At 46.0% G+C, this 20330-nt stretch overlaps 1 protein-coding gene and 1 non-coding gene across 2 annotated transcripts; one reads left to right on the top strand and one right to left on the bottom strand.

Moving 5' to 3' along the window:
• The first annotated feature begins 2910 nt into the window (after positions 1 to 2910).
• On the top strand, positions 2911 to 3069 carry LOC126028502 (U1 spliceosomal RNA). The gene has a single exon (XR_007502438.1). It is a non-coding gene; the product is annotated as a U1 spliceosomal RNA (small nuclear RNA).
• A 14362-nt stretch (positions 3070 to 17431) lies between these two features.
• On the bottom strand, positions 17432 to 18661 carry HOXB1 (homeobox B1). Its single transcript, XM_049780855.1, has 2 exons — positions 18094 to 18661; positions 17432 to 17760 (listed from the first exon to the last, which is right to left on the bottom strand). The coding sequence occupies exons 1-2, from the start codon at positions 18659 to 18661 to the stop codon at positions 17432 to 17434; spliced, it is 897 nt and encodes a 298-aa protein (XP_049636812.1).
• Between the last annotated feature and the right edge of the window lie 1669 nt (positions 18662 to 20330).

Genomic DNA, 20330 nt, shown 5'->3' with positions numbered 1-20330 from the left:
GGATGCCGGGGATTAAACCAGTATCCGTCCCAGGTCAGCCATATGCAAGCCAAATGCCCTACCACTGTGCTACCACTCTGGGCCCCTCACATATATTTTAACCTTTCAAAATACACCTGCTAGTCACTATGCATTTTGGTTGTTTATTTTGCATTTTATACCAGGAACTCCCTCTTAATATAAAAGAGCACTGGGGTTCCTCCAATTAATTAAAACTTGTTCATGCTTTCTTTAGTTAACATGAAGGCAGATTACAGGAGAGATGACAGGAAGAAGACCATGAAGACAACTTGACCTTATTATAATTAGAAAGTCTAACTCCCCACACCAAACTCTCACTGATTTTTAATGATTTTCTGCCAAAAAAAATAATTAGGGGTCAGAGCAATAATACAGTGAGTAGGGTGTTTCCTTTGCAAGTGGCTGCTCTGAGTTCTATCCTTGGCATCACATGTGATTCCCCCAAATATCTCTAGGAGTAATTCCCAAGTGTTAAATCAGGAGTAATCCCTGAGCATCACCAAGTATGGTCTAAAAGCAAACAAAAAATGTCTATTCCCTTTGCTCAAGGGGCTGAGTGAGACTGTAAAATAAGTGAAATATGAAATGCTTAAAGTTCCTTAGATTGTGAAATTACCAAGATCCATTAGCCCCACATAGTCATCTTCAGGCTGACTCCAGCACATGAAAAAAAGGAACTGGGAAGAGTCCTGGCTCCTGCCTTCCCCTAAGCTATTTAATTTGTTTGACACCTTTTACTGGTAAAAGCTCACAAGGAAGAACACTGAAGCTAGATTGAGGGTTAGGATCTTTAAATATGTTGGAAATGTTATCTGTGCTTTCTCAAATATGTCTCTCCCCTTCAGGTATTTGTTCTCCGATAGCCTCTTACCTTGGCAGCAGCTGCTAAGTCTTTGTACCTTGTATTTCACAACCGATAAGGACAGGCCCTGAGTACCTGGTGGAGAGAGACCATATGTGACTTGGCTGCGTGGCCTCCAACTGGCGCTCGCTCACCTCCCCCTTGTTGTGCATGCCTTGCTCTTCGAGAGAGCAGAAGGTAATGAAAAGGAGAAAAATAAATGGGCTTTCTCTGAGGGATTCACACATGCATCCTCTCTAGCGATCTTCTTATCTGCAGACTTGGCAAATTCTTTACAACATCTGATTAAGGAAGGGCTTTTTTGATGTTTCTGCATGTTCTCGATTTACTGCCCTGCTGCTGGGATATGATGAGATGCCCTTATCAGGAGCCCCTTCAGAGCTTCCCAGACAGCTTGCAAAGTCTGCGGATTTTTAAAAATAAACAGCAAGCTAGTCCCAGAATGTGGCTTCTTTGGGGGGCTAGAGCAACATTTGCATAAAGCAGAGAGTAGATACCAGACCCAAGTGATCTCCTGCCCCTAATCTGGTTTAGGGACCCTCTCTGATCCTTTTCATTTCCCTCTTTACCCCACCCCCAGATTCCCCATCCTACAAATTCTACCACCAGGACCAGTCTATAGCTCCCTAGGACCTGGACTGAGTAGCTGAATGGAAAATTGCACATGGCCTCCAGGTTTCTGTCTTCTCTCTGCAGATCAGTGTTGGGAGGCTCCTAGGTATAAGAGGTTGGAGATTTGGACTTTTGTGCTGATTTTTCCTAAATATTTTCAAAACTCCTTGTCTAGCATTACTAGGATCTCCAACAAAGTGGCAGAGGGGGTTCGTTCGGTGTGGGGAGAATGGGATCAGGACAAAGGCAAATTCATTGTGAGAAAAGATAGTGGTCTTTAACTCCAGGACTCAAAATCTGTATTTCTTATCTACTCCTATGAAATAACTCCTAGTAACAGGGAATTCAGAGCATTTGCTTGCCTGTCATGAGAATTTGGGGAGAGGTTCCTCAAAGAGACCCAGACCTACCAAAATATTCTCCTTTGCATTTTCTCCAGGCTTCTTTCAGCTTCCAGACCAGTCACAGAGTGTCTAGCTCTTTCCTAATTTGGAGAGGACCACCCAAGTGGAAAATTCCCACAGCAAAACCTCCATCATAGGCAAACCCTAAACCATTTTAGGTTTTTTTTTTTGTTTTGTTTTGTTTTGGTTTTTTTTTGGTTTTTGGGTCACACCCGGCTGTGCTCAGGGGTTACTCCTGGCTGTCTGCTCAGAAATAGCTCCTGGCAGGCATGGGGGACCATATGGGACACCGGGATTCGAACCAACCACCTTTGGTCCTGGATCGGCTGCTTGCAAGGCAAATGCCGCTGTGCTATCTCTCCAGGCCCTTGTTTTAGGTTTTCACAGAATCTGCAAGTTAGCTCGTAGTCACTCAGAATCTTATTTATAGAAAGTTCAATGTTTAAGGATCACACAGAAAAAGATATCTCCTACTTGAACTTGATGATCTTGAATATTTGAGTAGACTTCTTGATTTCTCTTTTCCTAAAGGAAAAAATGGTGAATAAAATCTGTACCATAGACAATGAGGCTGAGAGAGGGAGGATGAGGTGGAAGAAAGGCCCTCATCCTAAATGCATATTTCAAATATTCAACTTTTTGTGTGTTTTTGGATCACGTTTAGGGATGTTCAAGGGCTGGTTTTAGGAAACCTTTGGTGCCAGGGATCAAATTCAGATCACTTGCACACAAAGTCTGCACTTTGCCATGAGCTATCTTTCCAGCTCTGAAATATGTGGATTTGCTATACACTTTTTTGGGGGGGAGGTCACACCCAGTGACGCTCAGGGGTTACTCCTGGCTATGCACTCAGAGATTGCTCCTGGCTTGGGGGACCATATGGGACACTGGGGGATTTAACCCCTGTCCATCCTAGGCTAGTGTGTGCAAGGTAAATGCCCTACCACTTTCTCCATTGCTCCAGTCCCTTGCATATACACTTATGATAGTGAAGGTAAAAAATTAAAGTTTATACTTACCTGGCAGGGGAGATACCATGATCACGAAGGTGGTTTCCCCAGGGCGAGGCTTATCCATTGCACTCCGGATGTGCTGATCCCTGCGATTTCCCCAAATGTGGGAAACTTGACTGCATAATTTGTGGTAGTGGGGGACTGCGTTCGCGCAAGAAAAAAAAATTAAAGTTTTTCTTATCACATGGCATTCAGTAAGATACAAGCCACCACTTGAGGAGATTGGGAGATAGGACAGGGAGAAAGGCAATGAATATGGTAAAGGAAGCATTCAAGTGTGAGGAAGAGCAGGGCCTGAAGGTGGATAAAGTGTTATGTATGAAATTTTAAACTACAGTACAAAAAGTTTATATATATATATGTATTTACACATATGTAAATGTGTATATATATGTATATGTATATATATATATATATTGCCAGGGGCTGGAGTAATAACACAACAGGTAGGGCATTTGTCTTGCACATGGTCAATCCAGGTTAATCCCCAGGATCCCATATGGTCCTCCAAGTGTTCCAGGAGTAATTTCTGAATGTAGAGCTAGTAGTAAGCCTTGAGTACTTCTGGGTGTGGTTCAAAAAGAAAAACCAAAAAAAAATTTATGCCTCTTATAGGCAGACTGGAGAGTGGGAGACAAATGGGAGAGAATTGGAGGAGGGAAGTAGATATTGGTAAGGGGATAGATACATCATTGAAACAAAGTATTCCTGAAACCCAATCATGAATAACTTTGTAATTTCAAAATGACTTAATAAAAATGTTTTAATAAAAAATAATAAAATGTGGGGCAGAAGAAATAGCACAGCACTAAGGTATTTTTCTTGCATGCAGTCGACCCAGGAAGAACGGTGTTTCTATCCAGGCATCCCATATGGGCCCCCAAGCCTGCCAGGAGTGATTTCTGAGTGCAGAGCCAGGAGGAACCCCTGAGTGCCTCCGGTGTGACACAAAAGCCAAAAAATAAAATAAAATAAAATGTGAGAGAACAGTGGTAGGGCATTTGCCTTGCACATGGGATGGACCCAGGTTTGATTCCCAGCATCCTATATGATTCCCCCAGCCTACCTGGAGAGATTTCTGAGCACAGAGCCAGGAGTAACCCCTGAGCAATACTGAATTTGGCCCAAAAACAAAACAAAAAAATGTGAGGCCAAGTGATAATACAGTAGGTAGGACATTTGCCTTGAATGCAAATGACCCATGTTAAATTCCCAGTATCCTATATAGTTCCCTGTACACTGCCAGGAATGACCCCTGAGCACTGCCTAGTATGGCCCCAAAACAAATAACAACAACAGTAATAATGTTGTTGTTGTTGTTGTTGTTTTCAGGAGACTGGAAGATAGTTCAGCAAGTAAGGTGCTTCCTTTCCTACAACTGGCTGACCAGGATTCCATCCTTTGGTCCCCCAAACCCTGTCAGGAGTGATCCTCGAATGATCCAGAATGATAATACAGTGAGTAGGGAGTTTGCCTTGCACGCGGCTGACCCAGTTTAAATCCCCAGCATTCCATATATCCCCTGGCCCTCTAGGAATGATTCCTGAGCACAGAGCCAGGAATAATCAATCCCTGAGCACTGCCAATGTGGCCCAAAGACCAAAATAAATAAATAAATAAATAAACAAATAAATAAGATGGGAAAGGGAGTTATTCTTGATAACAAAGCTAGGAATTAGCCCTGAGCACTTCCAGTTGTGACCCCAAAGAATAAATCAAAACAAAAAATAGGGGGAGTTCCAGGAATAAGGCTCAGGGGATAGAGTATATGCCTCACATGTCATAGGCTCTGAGTTTGATCCCCATTACTGAAGAGAATAGAAGTAACATTACCTGGATAGCAATGATAAAGACAATAAAACTGGCGCCTTAGCTGAGTTCATTTGCACTTTCCTCCCTAGAGATAATGGAGCTTTCTTTCTCCCTTCTCCCCTGTCTACTGTTTTTCTGCTCTACTGCATCTTTCGCTTCTTGCAAATGACAGAAATACTGCTCTACAAATGTTTGTTTCTACAAATGGCTTCCACATCCGGCAGCTTGCGGATTTATATGGATGGCAATCAGTCACTGACCTAAAAGGTCAAGGTGATGGGCACAATTTGCAAGAGATAAGAATTCCTTTCATTTCCCAACAACCACCAGTCTGCTCCAAAGTCCTACCCTGTCCAAGCTTTCCTGACTCTATCAATAGAAATATGGTGTCGGAAATAAAGGATCTGAGATGACCGTTCTACTCAGAACAGATCTAATCAACCTTTATATCTTGTGTTCTATGGAAACACATATTTCATGAAAGATATTAATGAAAGAAGAAAAGGACAAGGGAAGGTCTAGAAACAAGGCCCAAGAGAAATAAAGTTTGTGTGTGTAATGTTTGTGTATGTATGTATGGTTTTTGTTTGTTTTTGAGCCACACCAGTGTTCAGGAGTTACTCATGGCTCTGCACTCAGGAATTACTCCCGGCAGTGCTGGGGGGCCATATGAGATGCTGGGGATCGAACCCAGGTGGGCTGCATGCAAGACAAAAGTCCAACTTTCTGTGCTATTGCTTTAGCCCCAAGGACTCAGTATATGTTACAAAGAACCTAAGGACACACTACAGTTATGTTTAAGTAAAAAGAAGTATGTGGAAAATAAATTGAGTTATTTTGTTGACTCCAGAAGGCATCCAAAAAGTATAAGCAATAGATAAAATTAGGAGCCTGAAAATAGTACAGGGGTTAAGGCACTTGCCCAATCTGCTGGCCTGAATCCCAATTACGCACATGGTCAGGAGAACCACCAGGGGTCCCTCCAGAGCATAGAGCCAAGAGCAACCCCTAAGCATTGTCAGGTATAGCCCCCAAACCAAAGCAGAAACAAGAACAAATAAATTTGCAGGGTTGTGGAGAGAAAGAGAGTTGAGATTGGAGATGTGAAGACAGCAATTCAGAGAGATAATATAGTAAGTAGTGTGCTTGCCTGGCAAGTGGCTGATCCTAGGTACCACCAAGGATGGTCCCAAAACCAAGAAAAGATAAAAGAGAAAGAAAAGAGACAAAAAAAAAAAAAAAAAAAAAAAAAAAAAAAAAGGACATCCTGATGGTTTCCAGTCTCTCCCAATCAAGTCTTCAAACCTCACTGGAGAGTGAACCTTGTGCTTCAGAAACCAAGCTGAAATGGACAAGACTTCCAGATGCTAAGAGAGAGTCTCTAGACAAGAACTAAGTCTGAAGCTTTGTTAGTTAAAAGGAAAAGGTAAGTGAGAGAAGACTTCTCCAGAACTCCACTGACCCGAGCAAGAATCTGAGTTATGTCGGCAACTGAGCAAACATTTACACTTGTCAACAAGAATAAAATAGAAAACTACACCTAGAAGTACTGGAAGGAAAAATAAAATCAGGTCTTTTCTTGTGTTCTAGGAGAGGAATGCAGCTTAGCGAGCAGCCCAATTCCTAGCCAGTGTGAGAGACAAGAGGTTTGGGGCTGGCAAGATAGTAAGTAGTACCAAGAGTCAGGTGTTGCCTTGCACACAATTGACCCCATTTGATCCCCTGTATGCTATTAGGATTCCCAAGCCCAGTAAGAGTGACCTCTGACCACAGAGCCAGGAGGAAGCTCTGAGCACCATCACGAGTGTGGCCCCAAAACAAAACAACACAAAAACAAAGAAGAAAGCAAAGTTAAGATTGTCATTAGGTGCTAACTAGATCATATTTCTCTTACATTTTTCTTTTCCCTCTCAGTGTTTGGCTATATATTACATGACTCGTAGTTCTTTATTTCCTTCCCATGTCCATGCTAAGACTTGGGTAGAGAAAGCTTCAATTGAGGCATTTTTCACAGAAGGCCCTCTTCTTTTGCATTGAAGTCCTGAGAACACATCTGCTTTTCACTCATACTTTTTTTTAATGCAAGTTTCATTTGCACCATTTAGAGTCAAAAGATAGACTGTAAAGTGTAGAAAAAGGAGAGGACCTTCCTAGATATAGTCCTATCCTCCTTTCTCTGGCTGTTGCAACCACATTTGCAAAGCTATATACAAGTACAATTTATTTTCTGGCTGCACACACCCATCCCAATGTTTATTTACAGATAGGTCTGTGAAGGTGTCCTTGTGGTGAAAACGCCCATGGTATGGATTTCACTGGCTTGTAAAAGTTCACACTGCAGGTGGGAGCTAGCAAACATGCAGACTCATTCAATGGTGTCATTGCAAATCCCCATCACTTTTCCAACCCAAATGAATCTCAATAGCCACTTGTGTGGGTTCTAGGAACTAGTCCTGCCCACCCCACTTCACCCCCAACCTCCTGAGAAGTTACTGCCCCTTCCTGTCTTCTCATTCAGTTTTAGATCTTTCCTGCCAAGTCCCAGTGCTGTCCTTTGAAGAATGAGTTTCAAAAAGTATCTGAGTAAAAAGGTGAGACTGTGGGAGTGACTGGAGGTGGTAGAAAGAGGTAAGAAATTTGGGGGCTGGAGAAGTATGTGAGAGAGTTCTTCCAAGCCACCACCAGTCTGTCTTTCCTCCCAAGAGTCTCCAAGAGGGACCAAAATGATAGCACAGCAAGTAGGGTGTTTGCCTTGCACTTGGCCAACCTGGGTTTGATTTCATTCCCATATGATCCCTCCAACCCCTCCAGAAGTAATTTATAAATGCAGAGTCAGGAATAACCCCTGAGTACCCCCCGATGTGGCCCAAAAATGAAAAAACAAGAGTCTCCAGGACTCTCCCAGCCCCCCCACCCCACACACACTCAGCACACAAGGATTTCACCTCTTCAGACTCCCCATCTCCCCAAAACAACATGTCTGAAGCAGAGACTGAGAACAGAACCCAAATGGGGAATCAGAGAACTCTGGCCAAAAATTGCAACATCCAAGACCTGTCCCCTTCAAGTATCGAGGTAAGGAGTGCTACCACCAGCTCCTTCCTTCCTAGGGGTTGATCTAGAAACTTGCTTGGAGGAGGAGGAATGGAAGGTGATTTTTTTCCTTTTCCTTGACAGTTGTCTTGTCCCTTATTCTTCCATAGGTCAAATTACTGCCTCTGTGATTAGGACCCATTTATAGTACTTTGAAAGAAATAAACAAAAGGATGTCATCAATTCCCTGAAATTTTCTTTTTTTTTTCTTTTTGGTTTTGGGTCACACCCAGCAGAGCTCAGGGGTCACTCCTGGCTCTACTCTCAGAAATCCTCCTGGCAGGCTCAGGGAAACATATGGGATACCAGGATTCAAACCACCATCCTTCAGCATGCAAGGCAAATAAATGCCTTATCTCCATGCTATCTCTCCAGCCCCAATTCCAACAATGGTAACTGCCCATATCAAGACTAAAGAATGGTCTTCTGGGGCTTTCTAAGGCTCTTTCAACCAACAGGGCCCACTTTTGCCCTGAGTTCCATGAAGTATTGAAACTATGCTTCCCCTTTCTGTCTGTCCCTTTTGCTACCCGAACAATGCCATATACAAAACTGGATGAATTCACTTTGGTTTTTCAAAGCTTGTTGTGTTGTTATTTGGGGGGTTTTGACCTAACAGAGAAAGTCATTTCAAATGTTTTTAAAAAGATCAAAGAAAATCTCAGCCTGGTCCCATCCATTGAATAATAGTGTATGAATAACACTAGCGTGGGGGAGGGCTGAGTTGGGAGATAGGGTGGAGAAGGGAAGTGTTCTCTGTCCCTTCCCAAGGATGGCTTCTAGGTCCATCTGCCACCAACATTTCTGCCAACCTAAACCTCCAAACCCAGCATCCTTCTCAAACTGAGTCTTTTCTTGAGTTTATACTGGCTTAAGTAAAGGAAATCAAAAAATAAATAAATAAATAAAAACTTCTAGAACAGACTCTCCCTGAAGCTATAAAACAAACTGTCATTTGTCTGATAAATTTCTTTTTAAAAAAAAAATCCTTAGTTTCCCTTTTACCTCAAACTCTACTTGCATTTTCTTCACATTAATACACTGATTATAAGACCTTGTTTTGAAACTAACATCATTTCTGAATGCCCTTTTAATAGGATGCCTGCCTTCTAGGCAGGATGATTTTATTAATATTCATTTTGTCCATAAATATTTACTGAGCCTCTACTTTGTGCCAGGCACTGGCACTGGAAGTGGATTATGAGTAAAAGAATCAAAAACAAAAAACCAAAAAACCCTCAATTCTCCTGGATCTGACCTTCTAAAATGTTGGTAGACAAGAGATTGTTCATAGATGGTTGCTGGCCATATATATGACATTTCTTTATTCCTTGAGTTCCTTTATGTCTTTGGAAATGTTCCCACTGTTCAGAGTTCACCAAGTTTGTCTACCATGAAACAGTTTATAATCCAAATAATGTACAGATAAGTGGACCTTTTCAGTTCTGGATCATCTCCCCAACTGTACAATCTCCCCGCACCACTTCCCCCACAGAAAGCAATCAGTTGCTGAATCCACTCCTTTGGGAGGTCCAAGTTGCTGGTCCAGCAAGAGTGGAAAGACCAGGGCATGACCCCACGACCGGAGCTCTTCCCTGCCCTTCTGGCCTCAACAATTCCCTGGACTGGCGGCTCCACCAAGGCTGGGGGTTGGGGGGGCTGCAAGCCTCTTCGGACTGAACTCTCTATGAACCAGGAAGGGAAGGGGGTGGGGTCAGCAGAGTCCAGTCAGCAGGAGCAGGCAGGACAGATGAGGCTTCTGGGTCAACCTCTCTGGCTGAGTAAATATTGAGTTGCCTCATCTCCAAGGTGGGGGGTTGAAATGGAGCTGTCAGGCCAGAGTAAACTGAAGGGAGCTTCAGGGCCTCTGAGGAGCAGAAGGCGCATGCTTTGTGGGGCTCCTTCCCTAGAGTTCCCTCCAGGCAGGACTCAGAGCTGCCTGGACCAAGGCCAGTAATCTTGAGAACTGGAGAGAAGCAGACTGGGAAGGGGCAGTGATATTAATGAGCTCTGACTAGAACAGTAGAATCTATGCTTACAGGATGCTTCCTTGTCCACCTTCCCACCCACCATTTATCACGAGTTTCACATTCACTTTCCTTAAAATTGTGATTTTAATTTTAGGCATGGTGGCTTATGAAACTGTTGTTAGAAGGATTTCATACTTGAAGTATTCCAGTACCACACCCTCACCAGAGTGTCCGATTCGCTCCACTATTCTCCCAGTGTCTTTCCCCAGTCCTCCTCCATGTGACAAGTTTCCTATTTATTCATTTACTTATTTATTTATTTATTTATTTACTTTGGGTTTTTGGGTCACACCCGGCAGTGCTCAGAAGTTACTCCTAGCTCTATGCTCAGAAATAGCTCCAGGCAGGCTCTGGGGACCATATGGGACGCTGGGATTTGAACCAACAACCTTCTGCATGCAAGGCAAACACCTTACCTCCATGCTATCTCTCTGGCCCCCAAGTTTTCTATTTAGTGTCTTCTTTTCTGCTCAAAGGACAAGATCTAGCTATGCTACAGCAGAATCATTCAATTTAGATTAAAGACTGAGAAACTAAAGGGGATTAAATGACTTACTTGAAGACACACAAGAAAGAGAATAAAATTGGATCCCCCGAGTTCCTTCAAAATTCTTTCATCTTTGAAGTGTCCGATCTAGTCATTTCCCAATGGAGTAGAACATGGATAAAGGCCAGGAACTCAGCTTGCGAGCTGAAGTACACAGCTGTTTGAGCATCTCTGTTCTCCCAGGATTACATTAAATATTTTGCATCTCCCACCCAGGACTCACACTGATTATATAACGTCTTTAGAGAGCCAGGGAAATAGCAAAAGCTGAAGCATCTGGAATATTGTGGTTGAGTCATGCAAAGGAGGTCAAGCAAGGATGTCCTTAGAGACAGGATTGTACCATTAAAGGAAAATCTGGTATGGATGAAGGGGTGCTAATCTCATATATCATAGTAGGAATGTGTTAGCAACATTACATAATGGAGCTATCTGCCAAGAGAAGTGTTCATCAAGATAACCATACTCTATGTATGTATGTATGAACGTATCGTATGTATGTACGTATGTATGTATGTATGTATGTATGAAAGGTTTACCAAACTCACTCCCCTTGAAACTCTTTCTTGTAATTATTTTTATTCCCCAGTAGCAATTCCAAGTGCACCACACTGTGGATGTGGAACAGAAGGGCCCAACGGCAGAAGAAGCATGTTTGTTTCCACCATTCTAAGATGAAGAAAAGTTCAGTGTAAGAAAACAATCAAAAATAGCTTGGGGCTAGAGCTATAACACAATGGTAGGACATTTGCCTTGTATGTAGCCAACCCCAGAGAGGCCCCGGTTTGATTCCTGGCATCCCATGTGGTCCCTTGAGCCTGCCAGGAGCAATTAGTAATCTTTGAGCACCGCCATGTGTGACCCAAATACCAAAAAAGGAAATCTTGGGGACCTGAGAAATAGTACAATGGGCAGGGTACTTGCCTTGCATACAGTTGATATGGGTTCAGTCTCTTATATCCCATATATAGTCTCCAAATCCAGGCAGGAATAATTCCTGAGAGCAGACTGAGGAGTAATCCCTGAACATTGCCAGGTACAGTACTAAAAAAGTCTCTTGGGACTTGAGATATAGTACAAAAGTGAAGGTGCTTACTTTCTATTCCACTGAACCCAGTTCAATTCACCAGGATCACATATATAGTTCTCTGGCATACCACCAGGAATGACCCATTATCACAAAGCCAAGACTAAGCACTGAGTACCATTGGGTATGGTTAAAAAAATTAAAAAAATAAATTTAAGGGGCTGGAGAGATAGAATGGAGGTAAGGCATTTGCCTTTCATGCATAAGGTAATTGGTTTGAATCCCAGCATTCCATATGGTCCCCCGAGTCTGCCAGGAGCAATTTCTGAGTGTGGAACCAGGAGGAACCCTTGAGCATTGCCGTGTGTGACCCAAAAAAGAAAGAAAAAACATGCCTATCATGAATATATAAAATGGAAGATTTGTATTGAATGCTGTTAGGAAATAGTCTAAGCATTTATTATATGTATATATAATTTATGTAGTCATATAATATATAAAATATATAATTTATCTATCAACATATTCCATTTTACAGTTGAAGAAATAAAAGCACAGGAAAATTAAATAACTAGTATAAGCTCATACAGCTAATATGTTGAAAGTTAAATTATATAGGTCATGGACTGGAAGATAGCTCAATAGGCTGAAATACATAATTTTTATGGTTCCAGATTCCCATCCCTGCTAAGACATGGTTCCCCATAATCTAGCTGGGAGTAGCCCTAGAGCACCTCCAAAACAAACAAAAGAAATTCAGATCCGGGGCTGGAGAGATAGCATGAAGGTAGGGCATTTGCCTTGCATGCAGAAGGACAGTGGTTCAAATCCCGGCATCCCCTATGGTCTCCTGAGCCTTCTGGGGGCAAATTTCTTTTTCTTTTTTTCTTTCTTTCTTTCTTTCTTTCTTTCTTTCTTTCTTTCTTTCTTTCTTTCTTTCTTTCTTTCTTTCTTTCTTTTTTTTTTTTTGGTCACACCGTCAGTGCTCAGTGGTTACTCCTGGCTCTACACTCAGAAATCGCTCCTGGCAGGCTCGGTGGACCATATGGGATGCCGGGATTCGAACCACCATCCTTCAGCATGCAAAGCAAATGCACTACCTTTGTGCTATCTCTTGGGCCCCTGAGGGCAATTTCTGAGTTTAGAGTCAGGCGTAGACCCTGAGTGCTGCTGGATGTGACCCAAAAACAAAAAACAAAAAAACAAAAACAAAAGAAATTCAGATCCTTTGTCCTCCACTACTCTAATTCAGGACCATAAAAGGTCTGGGTTTTTTTGTGGGGAATGTTGGACCACACCCAGGAGTGCTCAGGGGTTACTGCTAGCTCTGTGCTCAGAAATCACTTCTGGTAGGCTCAGGGGACCATATAGGATACCAAGGATCAAACCTACCCGGGTTATGGGTCAGCTGTGTGCAAAGCAAATGCCCTACTACTATGCTATTGCTCTGGCCCCTCAAAATGTCTGTTTGTAAAACTTGTCCATCTGGGGTCAGATCGGTGGCACAAGCAGTAGGGCGTTTGCCTTACACACGTTAGGACGTACACACCTAGGATGGACCGATCCCCCCGCATCTCATATGGTCCCCAAGCCAGGAGCGATTTTTTGAGGGCATAGCCAGGAGTAACTCCTGAGCGTTACCAGGTGCGGCCAAAAAAATAATAATATAATAAATATATATTATATAAATATAATAAAATTAAATTAAAAATTAAAAAAATAAAGCAAACAAAAAAGACTTGTTCATCTTTTCCATCATGGAAGAAAGGGTAAAGTGCAAGTGGCTGAATACCTCTTTTCTTCTGCAGGTTAGATCTGAAAGAGAGGGGTCTCAGTCAGGTCCATTCACATCTATTTGACCTTGTCCAATTACCTGTTTCTAGTCCCCAATAAATCCATCATGGAACAAACAACAGGACTGTGAAAATGAAAATAAATGCATGTTGGAATAAGTCATAAATAGGAACAAGAGAAAGAGGAGAGAACATGTCTTTTGCAATAACAATAACTATCATTAAAGTATTTATTGAAACCATTGCAAACCTTTTACACTAACATAGCATCAACCCAGTGAAAAAGTGCTATTCCCTTTGGTAGGTAATAGAACTGGGCATAAGGAAATAAACAACTTAGCCAAGATCATAAGCTTGTGGGGTAAGATTTTGACTTGAACAGACTTGAACCTGGGTATCCTGACCATCTTCCCAGCCTCTGGCTTTTCTCTGGGTCTATCTGGAACTCCCTAATCTCATTATCCATGGAAGTTGCCTATTTTTCCCATCCATACTCTCTATCTACTTGTCCCTAATACAACCAGCTTTCTTCTAGCAGCGCCTGGTACTGGTGCTGGGATGTTCACAATAAAGAAGTCTGAATCACAAGCAAGAAGAACCACAGGATTGTTTAGATTGGGTTATTTTTGTTTGTTTGTTGTGTGTGTGTTTGATGTTTCTCTTCTCATCTTCCTTGGGCAGGAGATCAAAGAGCTTCATGTTGGGAGAACAAACGCTGAAGAAAAAGGCAAATGAAAGAGGAAAAGTTCACACTTTGGGAAACAGATGGTGTGGAAGGTTGGATGCAGTAGAGACTCAACACATCTCATGCTGTGGAGGAGGATCTGGGAGAAGTTTCCCTGAAATCTTGACTAACTTTCAACCAATTCTGAAAAGGATTTTCCCTCCCAAGATGAGGCAAGAAAGGAATCAAGGAATCATCTCTAAAGATTTTTATCTTAAAAACAGGAGAGTTTTGCTTCCCTGTTAAATGGAGGTGTGTTTTATCACCTCCAAATCTTACAGAAATGTCATCACTTTCCAAACCTTACAGAATCGGCAGTACTGAACTCAATGCCCTTCCCCTTAGAAGAGAAACCTCTGGTTTGAAGAAGTTTGGCATTTAAAGCTAATAAAGACCATCAATTTCAGACAATTGAAGTAGACTGGTTTTTTATTTGCTTGCCTTCCCGTCCTTGTGTTTGTCACTTATAATTGGAAAATGCATGGAGAATTGTTTATGCTTTCTTCAACTAAATGAAGTTTCTGATTCCAAGTGGGATTCCCAGTAGTCCAAAGTCAGAAAAGATAAGTATCTTAGGAGATAGAGGGAACCATATGTATTGGGGTGTCATTTTGAGGCTGCCTCTGTGTTATCAGGGAATTGATTTGCCTCTCACCCTTCCCTGGGGGTGGGGGGGGAATCTGGTGGCTCTTCTGCTCTAACCAAAAATCAAATTGGCCACCCTTCCCCTCTGACCAGCCTTTCCTTCTGCTCCTGTCCCTTTCATCTTCCATCCCCCAGGGCCTGTCAGCCCCAGGTGCCCCCTTGGAGTGGTTCCCTGCTCCAACCACTGCTCCCTTTCCCCCCTCCCTCTTTCCTACTCACAGTCTATGGGCTGGAGGATCCATAAATACTCCAACCAGAAAGCTCCCCAGGCTTTCTCTGAATGGATAGGGGGAGTTTTGTTTCCACAGGCACTTGCTCTGTTCCCTCTGTCAAGGTGACCCCTTTGGGGAAGTCAACCTTAGTGGCAATTTCAATTAAATGCAGAAAGGCAATTAATAGATTTTTTTTTTAAAGACAGAGGGCAAGACAGCAGCCTCTGAGAAAGCTAGACTCCTTCTGTGGAGCTTTCTTCTTCTTTAGCTGGGCTGTGCAATTACTGAGGACCATGCACCTCTGACAATGGCCCCAAATTCACTAGGAAGCAAATACTGATTTTTTTTTTTTTTACCTATCTCTTTCCACTGCTTCTCTGGTTTTGAAAGATCAAAATCAAAAAGATCAGGCAGATAAGATGCCTTTGCTGCCATTTCCCTGTCCCTCCCCCATCCCAGATTTGGGGCTTATCTGACCCCAAGCCTTTGGAGATCCTAGGGTAACCCAAATCAACAAAGTCAGCCCAGTAGGAACCCCCAGAGCCTTGTTACCAATGATGAAAACCTAGGGGCCCTGGAGAAGCTTCCAGAGCCCAGAGCCCTCCTCCTGAGCCTACCAAACGTTGACAGTGGGACCGCCAGCAGACAATAGTGGTCCCGCTGACTTGTTTGGAAAACCCAGAGATCCTTAGAGGTAAAAAGGTCAACCCAGGATTCGGGTTCACCCAGACCTCCTTCTGCCTGCCCCACACCCAGGGCCTCTGAATCTAGAGGAACCTGCCCCCCAGCCCACCTCCCCTTCCTGCCTCTCAGAGCCGCTTGCATCCTGCTGTCCAGCACCATGAAGATCTGCGATGTCTCCTGCACACCACTCCCCATGGGGTGGGGTTGTGGGGGGGACCTGGAAACTCAGCAGTCTACCTGAGAATCCTGAACCACAGGGCTTCCTCTATGTCCTGAAGTCCCTGTTGAGTCTATGTGGAGGGCACAGGGCTGGATGCACAGGAAGGTTAACTTGCATGCCAGGCTGGAGTTTTGCAGTAAAGACCCATCTCTCTGGAACTCTGGTCTTTGGTGTCCTTGCTCTGGGTGGGGTGTCTGAAAGGTATTGAGGGTGATAAAGGAAGGAATAGAAAGCTCTTTGCCTTGTCCTAGATTCCTCTTTTTACCGCCTTTTCTGTTTTCTCCAAACAGATCTGTTTCTCTTTTCTTTTCAGAACCCGCTCAAAACTTTTTTTTTTTTTTTTTGGTTTTTGGCCACACCCGGCAGTGCTCAGGGGTTACTCCTGGCTGTCTGCTCAGAAATAGCTCCTGGCAGGCACAGGGGACCATATGGGACACCGGGATTCGAACCAACCACCTTTGGTCCTGGATCGGCTGCTTGCAAGGCAAACGCCACTGAGCTATCTCTCCGGGCCCTCAAAACTTCCTTAGGCTCCAAATTTCCCAAGGAATCCCCCCTTGTCCCCACTCTTTCCTTGCCAGATTCCCAGCCCCAGAAGGGGCGATTTAGACCTGGAAATTTGATGTCCAACTCTGCCTTACACCCACCCACGAAGTTCTCTTGCTTCTCTTGATCCACCTGAGACGTTAAAGTTGGGTTCTTGCCAACCCCACAGGCTCACAGCCCCCCCCCCCAACCTCTTCTCCTGGAGGTGGAGGAGCAGAATGAGGCAGGACTAGTTGGGAGAAACAGACTTTATTGAAATGAGGTAGGTGGAGGTACAGAGAGAACCTGGCTAGCTTGGGGCTCAGGTTACCAAAAACTTGGGCACTCTGGAAGGTTCCTTGAATGCTGGCAGCTCCTGGGAGGGGGGCCCTGCACCAGAAGCCTCCTTGGGCTGCCCCAGGGTTAAGGGTAGAGATGAAAGAGAGTCCTGGGTTTTCCAGGTGGCAATAAATAGGGGGGAGAGGAGTGGGGCGTGCCTGCGCCTTCTTGGTAGAGGTTTGCTGAGGCCAGGCCTTGCACAGCATTCCAGAAATTTCTGGAGTACCAAGTTGCAAAACACTTTGGTGACTTGGAGATGAGGTCGCTGGCGGGGAGTGGGGAGCGTTGGTCTCAGAAACAACCTTAGGAGGCCGCATTAGTGCAATATAAATGTGCGAGGAGGGAGGTGGGGTGCGGGGAGGCTTTTTTTGGTGTGTTTCAAGGCAGCTGGTGCTATTGTAAGGTCTGCGGTGATTGGAAAGGACAAGAATTGGAAGTACATCCGCACACCAACACCCCCAAACTAGAAACTTCCAGGGCTCCGTCTGGATCCAGCAAGGGCAGAAGGTGTTAGGGGTGCATGAAGAGAACCTGGTTCCAAGGCACTGAACTGAAAGGACAAACTCAGGGAAGGAGAACCCGGGAGGGTAAGGCTGGTTCCCGCCGCCATCCTCACCCCCACTTCCGAGCTGACACCCAGACCCAGGGTGGAAGGAAGCCTTTCACCCTCACAATTCACAGGCGCACAGAGATCTTCAGCCTCTGGGTCCCGAAAGGTTCCCAGCGATCGGTGCCCAACCCATGCTGAAGAAAAAATGCCACCCTCTTCCCTAGAAGGCTCTAAACCTGCACCCCACCTTCAAGAAGATCTTGCCCACGGGGGAGGCGGGTGGGGTGCACGGAGGGAAAAGGGGGCTGGGAGTTGGGTTCAGGAGGTGACGGAACTGGGTGACGCTTCTGGGGAGGTGCAAGTGGACTGGTCGGAAGCGTCTCCAGCCACCTCTTTGGGGGCGCCTGGGAGTGCGGGGGGCGGCCGGGCTCCCTCCCGCTCGCGCTTCTTCTGCTTCATGCGCCGGTTCTGGAACCAAATCTTGACCTGCGTCTCGTTGAGCTCCAGGGTGGCCGCGATCTCCACCCTGCGAGCGCGGCTCAGGTACTTGTTGAAGTGAAACTCCTTCTCCAGCTCGGTCAGCTGCCTCGTGGTGAAGTTGGTTCGGGGCCCGCCGGGCACCCCGAGGCCCAGCTCCGACACCTTCGCTAGGGGCGGGGCGGGGCAGGCGGAGAGCGCGTCAGTTCTCACCTCTCCAGCCTCCCCTCTCTTCCTTCCTTTGGGGGGAAGTCCAGCCTGGCACACCCCCCCTGCACCCTTCGGTGCCAGGGCACCTCTCCAAGTCCCCACGAATGCTCACCCCAACTCTGTGTCCCCCTAGGTACAGCCCACCTGGGTGAGAGCCTGGAGAGAGTCCTTACTTACCTTTGTCACCAGGGCCGCCCAGGAGAACCCAGCCCTAACCCGGGACAGGACACCCTGGATCTTGGGGGCGCAGCGCCGTGCGCCCCGGGGAGCGCGTGGCCAGGCCGGAGCCCTACCTGTCTTGGGTGGGTTCCTCTTCACCTTCATCCAGTCGAAAGTCCTGGCGGTAGGGGTTCGGGGTTCTGCCTGGCACGGCGATTCCTTGTCCTCCGAGAGCTCGGGATAGGCCGGGGCAAAGCTCGCCGTCTGCTCGTTGGTGTAGGGGGGCTGCGGCGGAGGGTAGGGAGCCGGGCCCACCCCGCCCGTGCCATAGCCGTCAGACAAGCCCCCGAGTTGCGCCCCATAGCTGGAAGGATGAAAGTAGCCGCCATCTCCTTCTGGCTGGCCCAGAGGATAGTACTGGGAAGGCCCATAACTGGAAGTGCAGGCGGCTGGGGTTACGTACCCCGACGGCGCCGAGCTCGGGAAGGGCACCCCTAAAGCCGAAGGCGATTGCTGGGCCGGGTAGCCTGAGTTCTGCTGGAGCGCAGGGCTGGGCAGCCCCCCGCCATAACGGGTCTCCCCTGCGTAGCTGTCACCAGTCGGAGCCGAGCTCTGGGGGAAGGAAGTTGGGGTGCTGTAGGAGCCAGGTCCACGGGTACAGAGTGGGTACTCTAAGAAGGAGTTCATCCTATTATAGTCCATGCGTGGAGGCCGCAGGAGGGTCGGCCCGTTTGGGGGAGACACCCTCTTGCCCTACAACCTTTCGGCAGTATGTCACCGCGCTGAAGCTTGCATCCATGGCCGGGCCCAGCTTGCCTGGACCAGAACTCCCCTAGGAAGGGGGTAGGGAGTGGGGGTGGAGGGGTGCATGTGATCTCTCCCAGGCCAATGGGCGCACCGGCCAGAGTTTGGCAGCCTGGGCGCCCATCCATCACCCCCCAAGCATTAGCATGACAAAGACACTTCAATCACCCACAGCCCATCCATCTGAGAATGACGTGGAAGCGTCAAAAACATCTTTCTTCAAAGACTTCTGGAAAGAAGGGACCAGAGGGAGAGGGGGGAAAAGTTAGAGGAATATTCAAGACTTTCCTCCCTTCCCCACCCCCAAGGCCTTCAATAGGCTCCGAGGTTATTAGATTTGGACAAATTCAACCCAGCTGCCCTCACTCTTCCCACCCCCAGAGAAGTCTCCCCCCCCCCAAGTCAGTAGACCAACAGAATGGTGACCCTTACTGAGCCCCGAATTCCCACTCCCCGTTTCTTTCTCCCAATTTGTCTTGGGGGTGATAGACCACAAGAGCAGGATGAGATCTCTCTTTGGGGGCCAACTGGATGATTGTGAAAGAAAGGGGTGCCAAGTCACCTAAGGGTGTGAGTTTGGGTCTAGAATGTAAAAGGAAGAGTTTGTCAAGTGAGGGGTAGGTGGCTGATATTTCAGTGAGCAGGGTAGAAACATGGAGGGGGGGTGAGCGATACCCCATTTCTTTCCCCCTCGTCTTTGCATCACCTGGCGCTCCTTCCTCGTTCACACAACCATTTCTCTCCCTCAGACTCTCTTTATATTCTCACTGTCTCAATCCATCTCTCAGTTCGTCCATCTCTCTCCATATTTATATTCCTTCCCCACTGATCCATCAATTCATCTCTCTAGATGTATTTATCCTCTCTCTAGCCATCCATAGCTGTAGCTGGCTCGCTCGCTCAGGCTCAAATAACTCCCCCTATCTCTCCAGAGAGCCACAATGAGCACAGCGATAGGTGATGTTTACAGGTAAAGAGGAGGAGATTTTTATTTTCTCTCTAGAGCATTAAAAAGGAGGCTCACTCCTGCCTGTTTGGGTTTCCTCCTACCCTTCTCTCCTTCCCCATGATTCATTTCTTTGCTTCAGCCCTCCCACCCCAACATAGGCCTGTCTCAAATCCATGTATTCGAAAGCCAATGCTCTCTTAAAGATGACTTAATTCTTCAGTGGAGTTTCTAGCATTGGTGAAGGACTCTGGCTCAGAGGGAAGTTAAGGGTGGAGTCCTTGTCCTTGTCGCTCTGAGTGTCTGGGGGACAGAGCTGGAGGAGGAAGTGTTTCCGGCATCTCTTCAGGCTTAGACTGACTGGAGGAGTAACCCTTAGGTAGAGACCATTGATTCTCCTCCTCCAGACTCTGAGGACAAGGGCTTGGCACAATCTAACTCCCACACTCATTTGTAACCTGTCAGGGTGTCTGCCCGGCCAGAGGCCTGGGACTGGGACTAGGGCAAGTCCAGGAGGGCAAGAGTTCAGGGAAGGATCCCTGTCAGCAACTGAGTTCAAATCAGGCTGGAGAAGTCAGTGCCATAGGGCTGGAGAAAGCCCTCAAGCTTCTCAGGTTTCCC

Source organism: Suncus etruscus, chromosome 1, assembly GCF_024139225.1.
Source record: "Suncus etruscus isolate mSunEtr1 chromosome 1, mSunEtr1.pri.cur, whole genome shotgun sequence".
NCBI classification, from domain to species: domain Eukaryota; kingdom Metazoa; phylum Chordata; class Mammalia; order Eulipotyphla; family Soricidae; genus Suncus; species Suncus etruscus.
The sequence above is the reverse complement of the archived record's forward strand: the minus strand, read 5'-3'. Positions and strand labels throughout refer to the sequence as shown.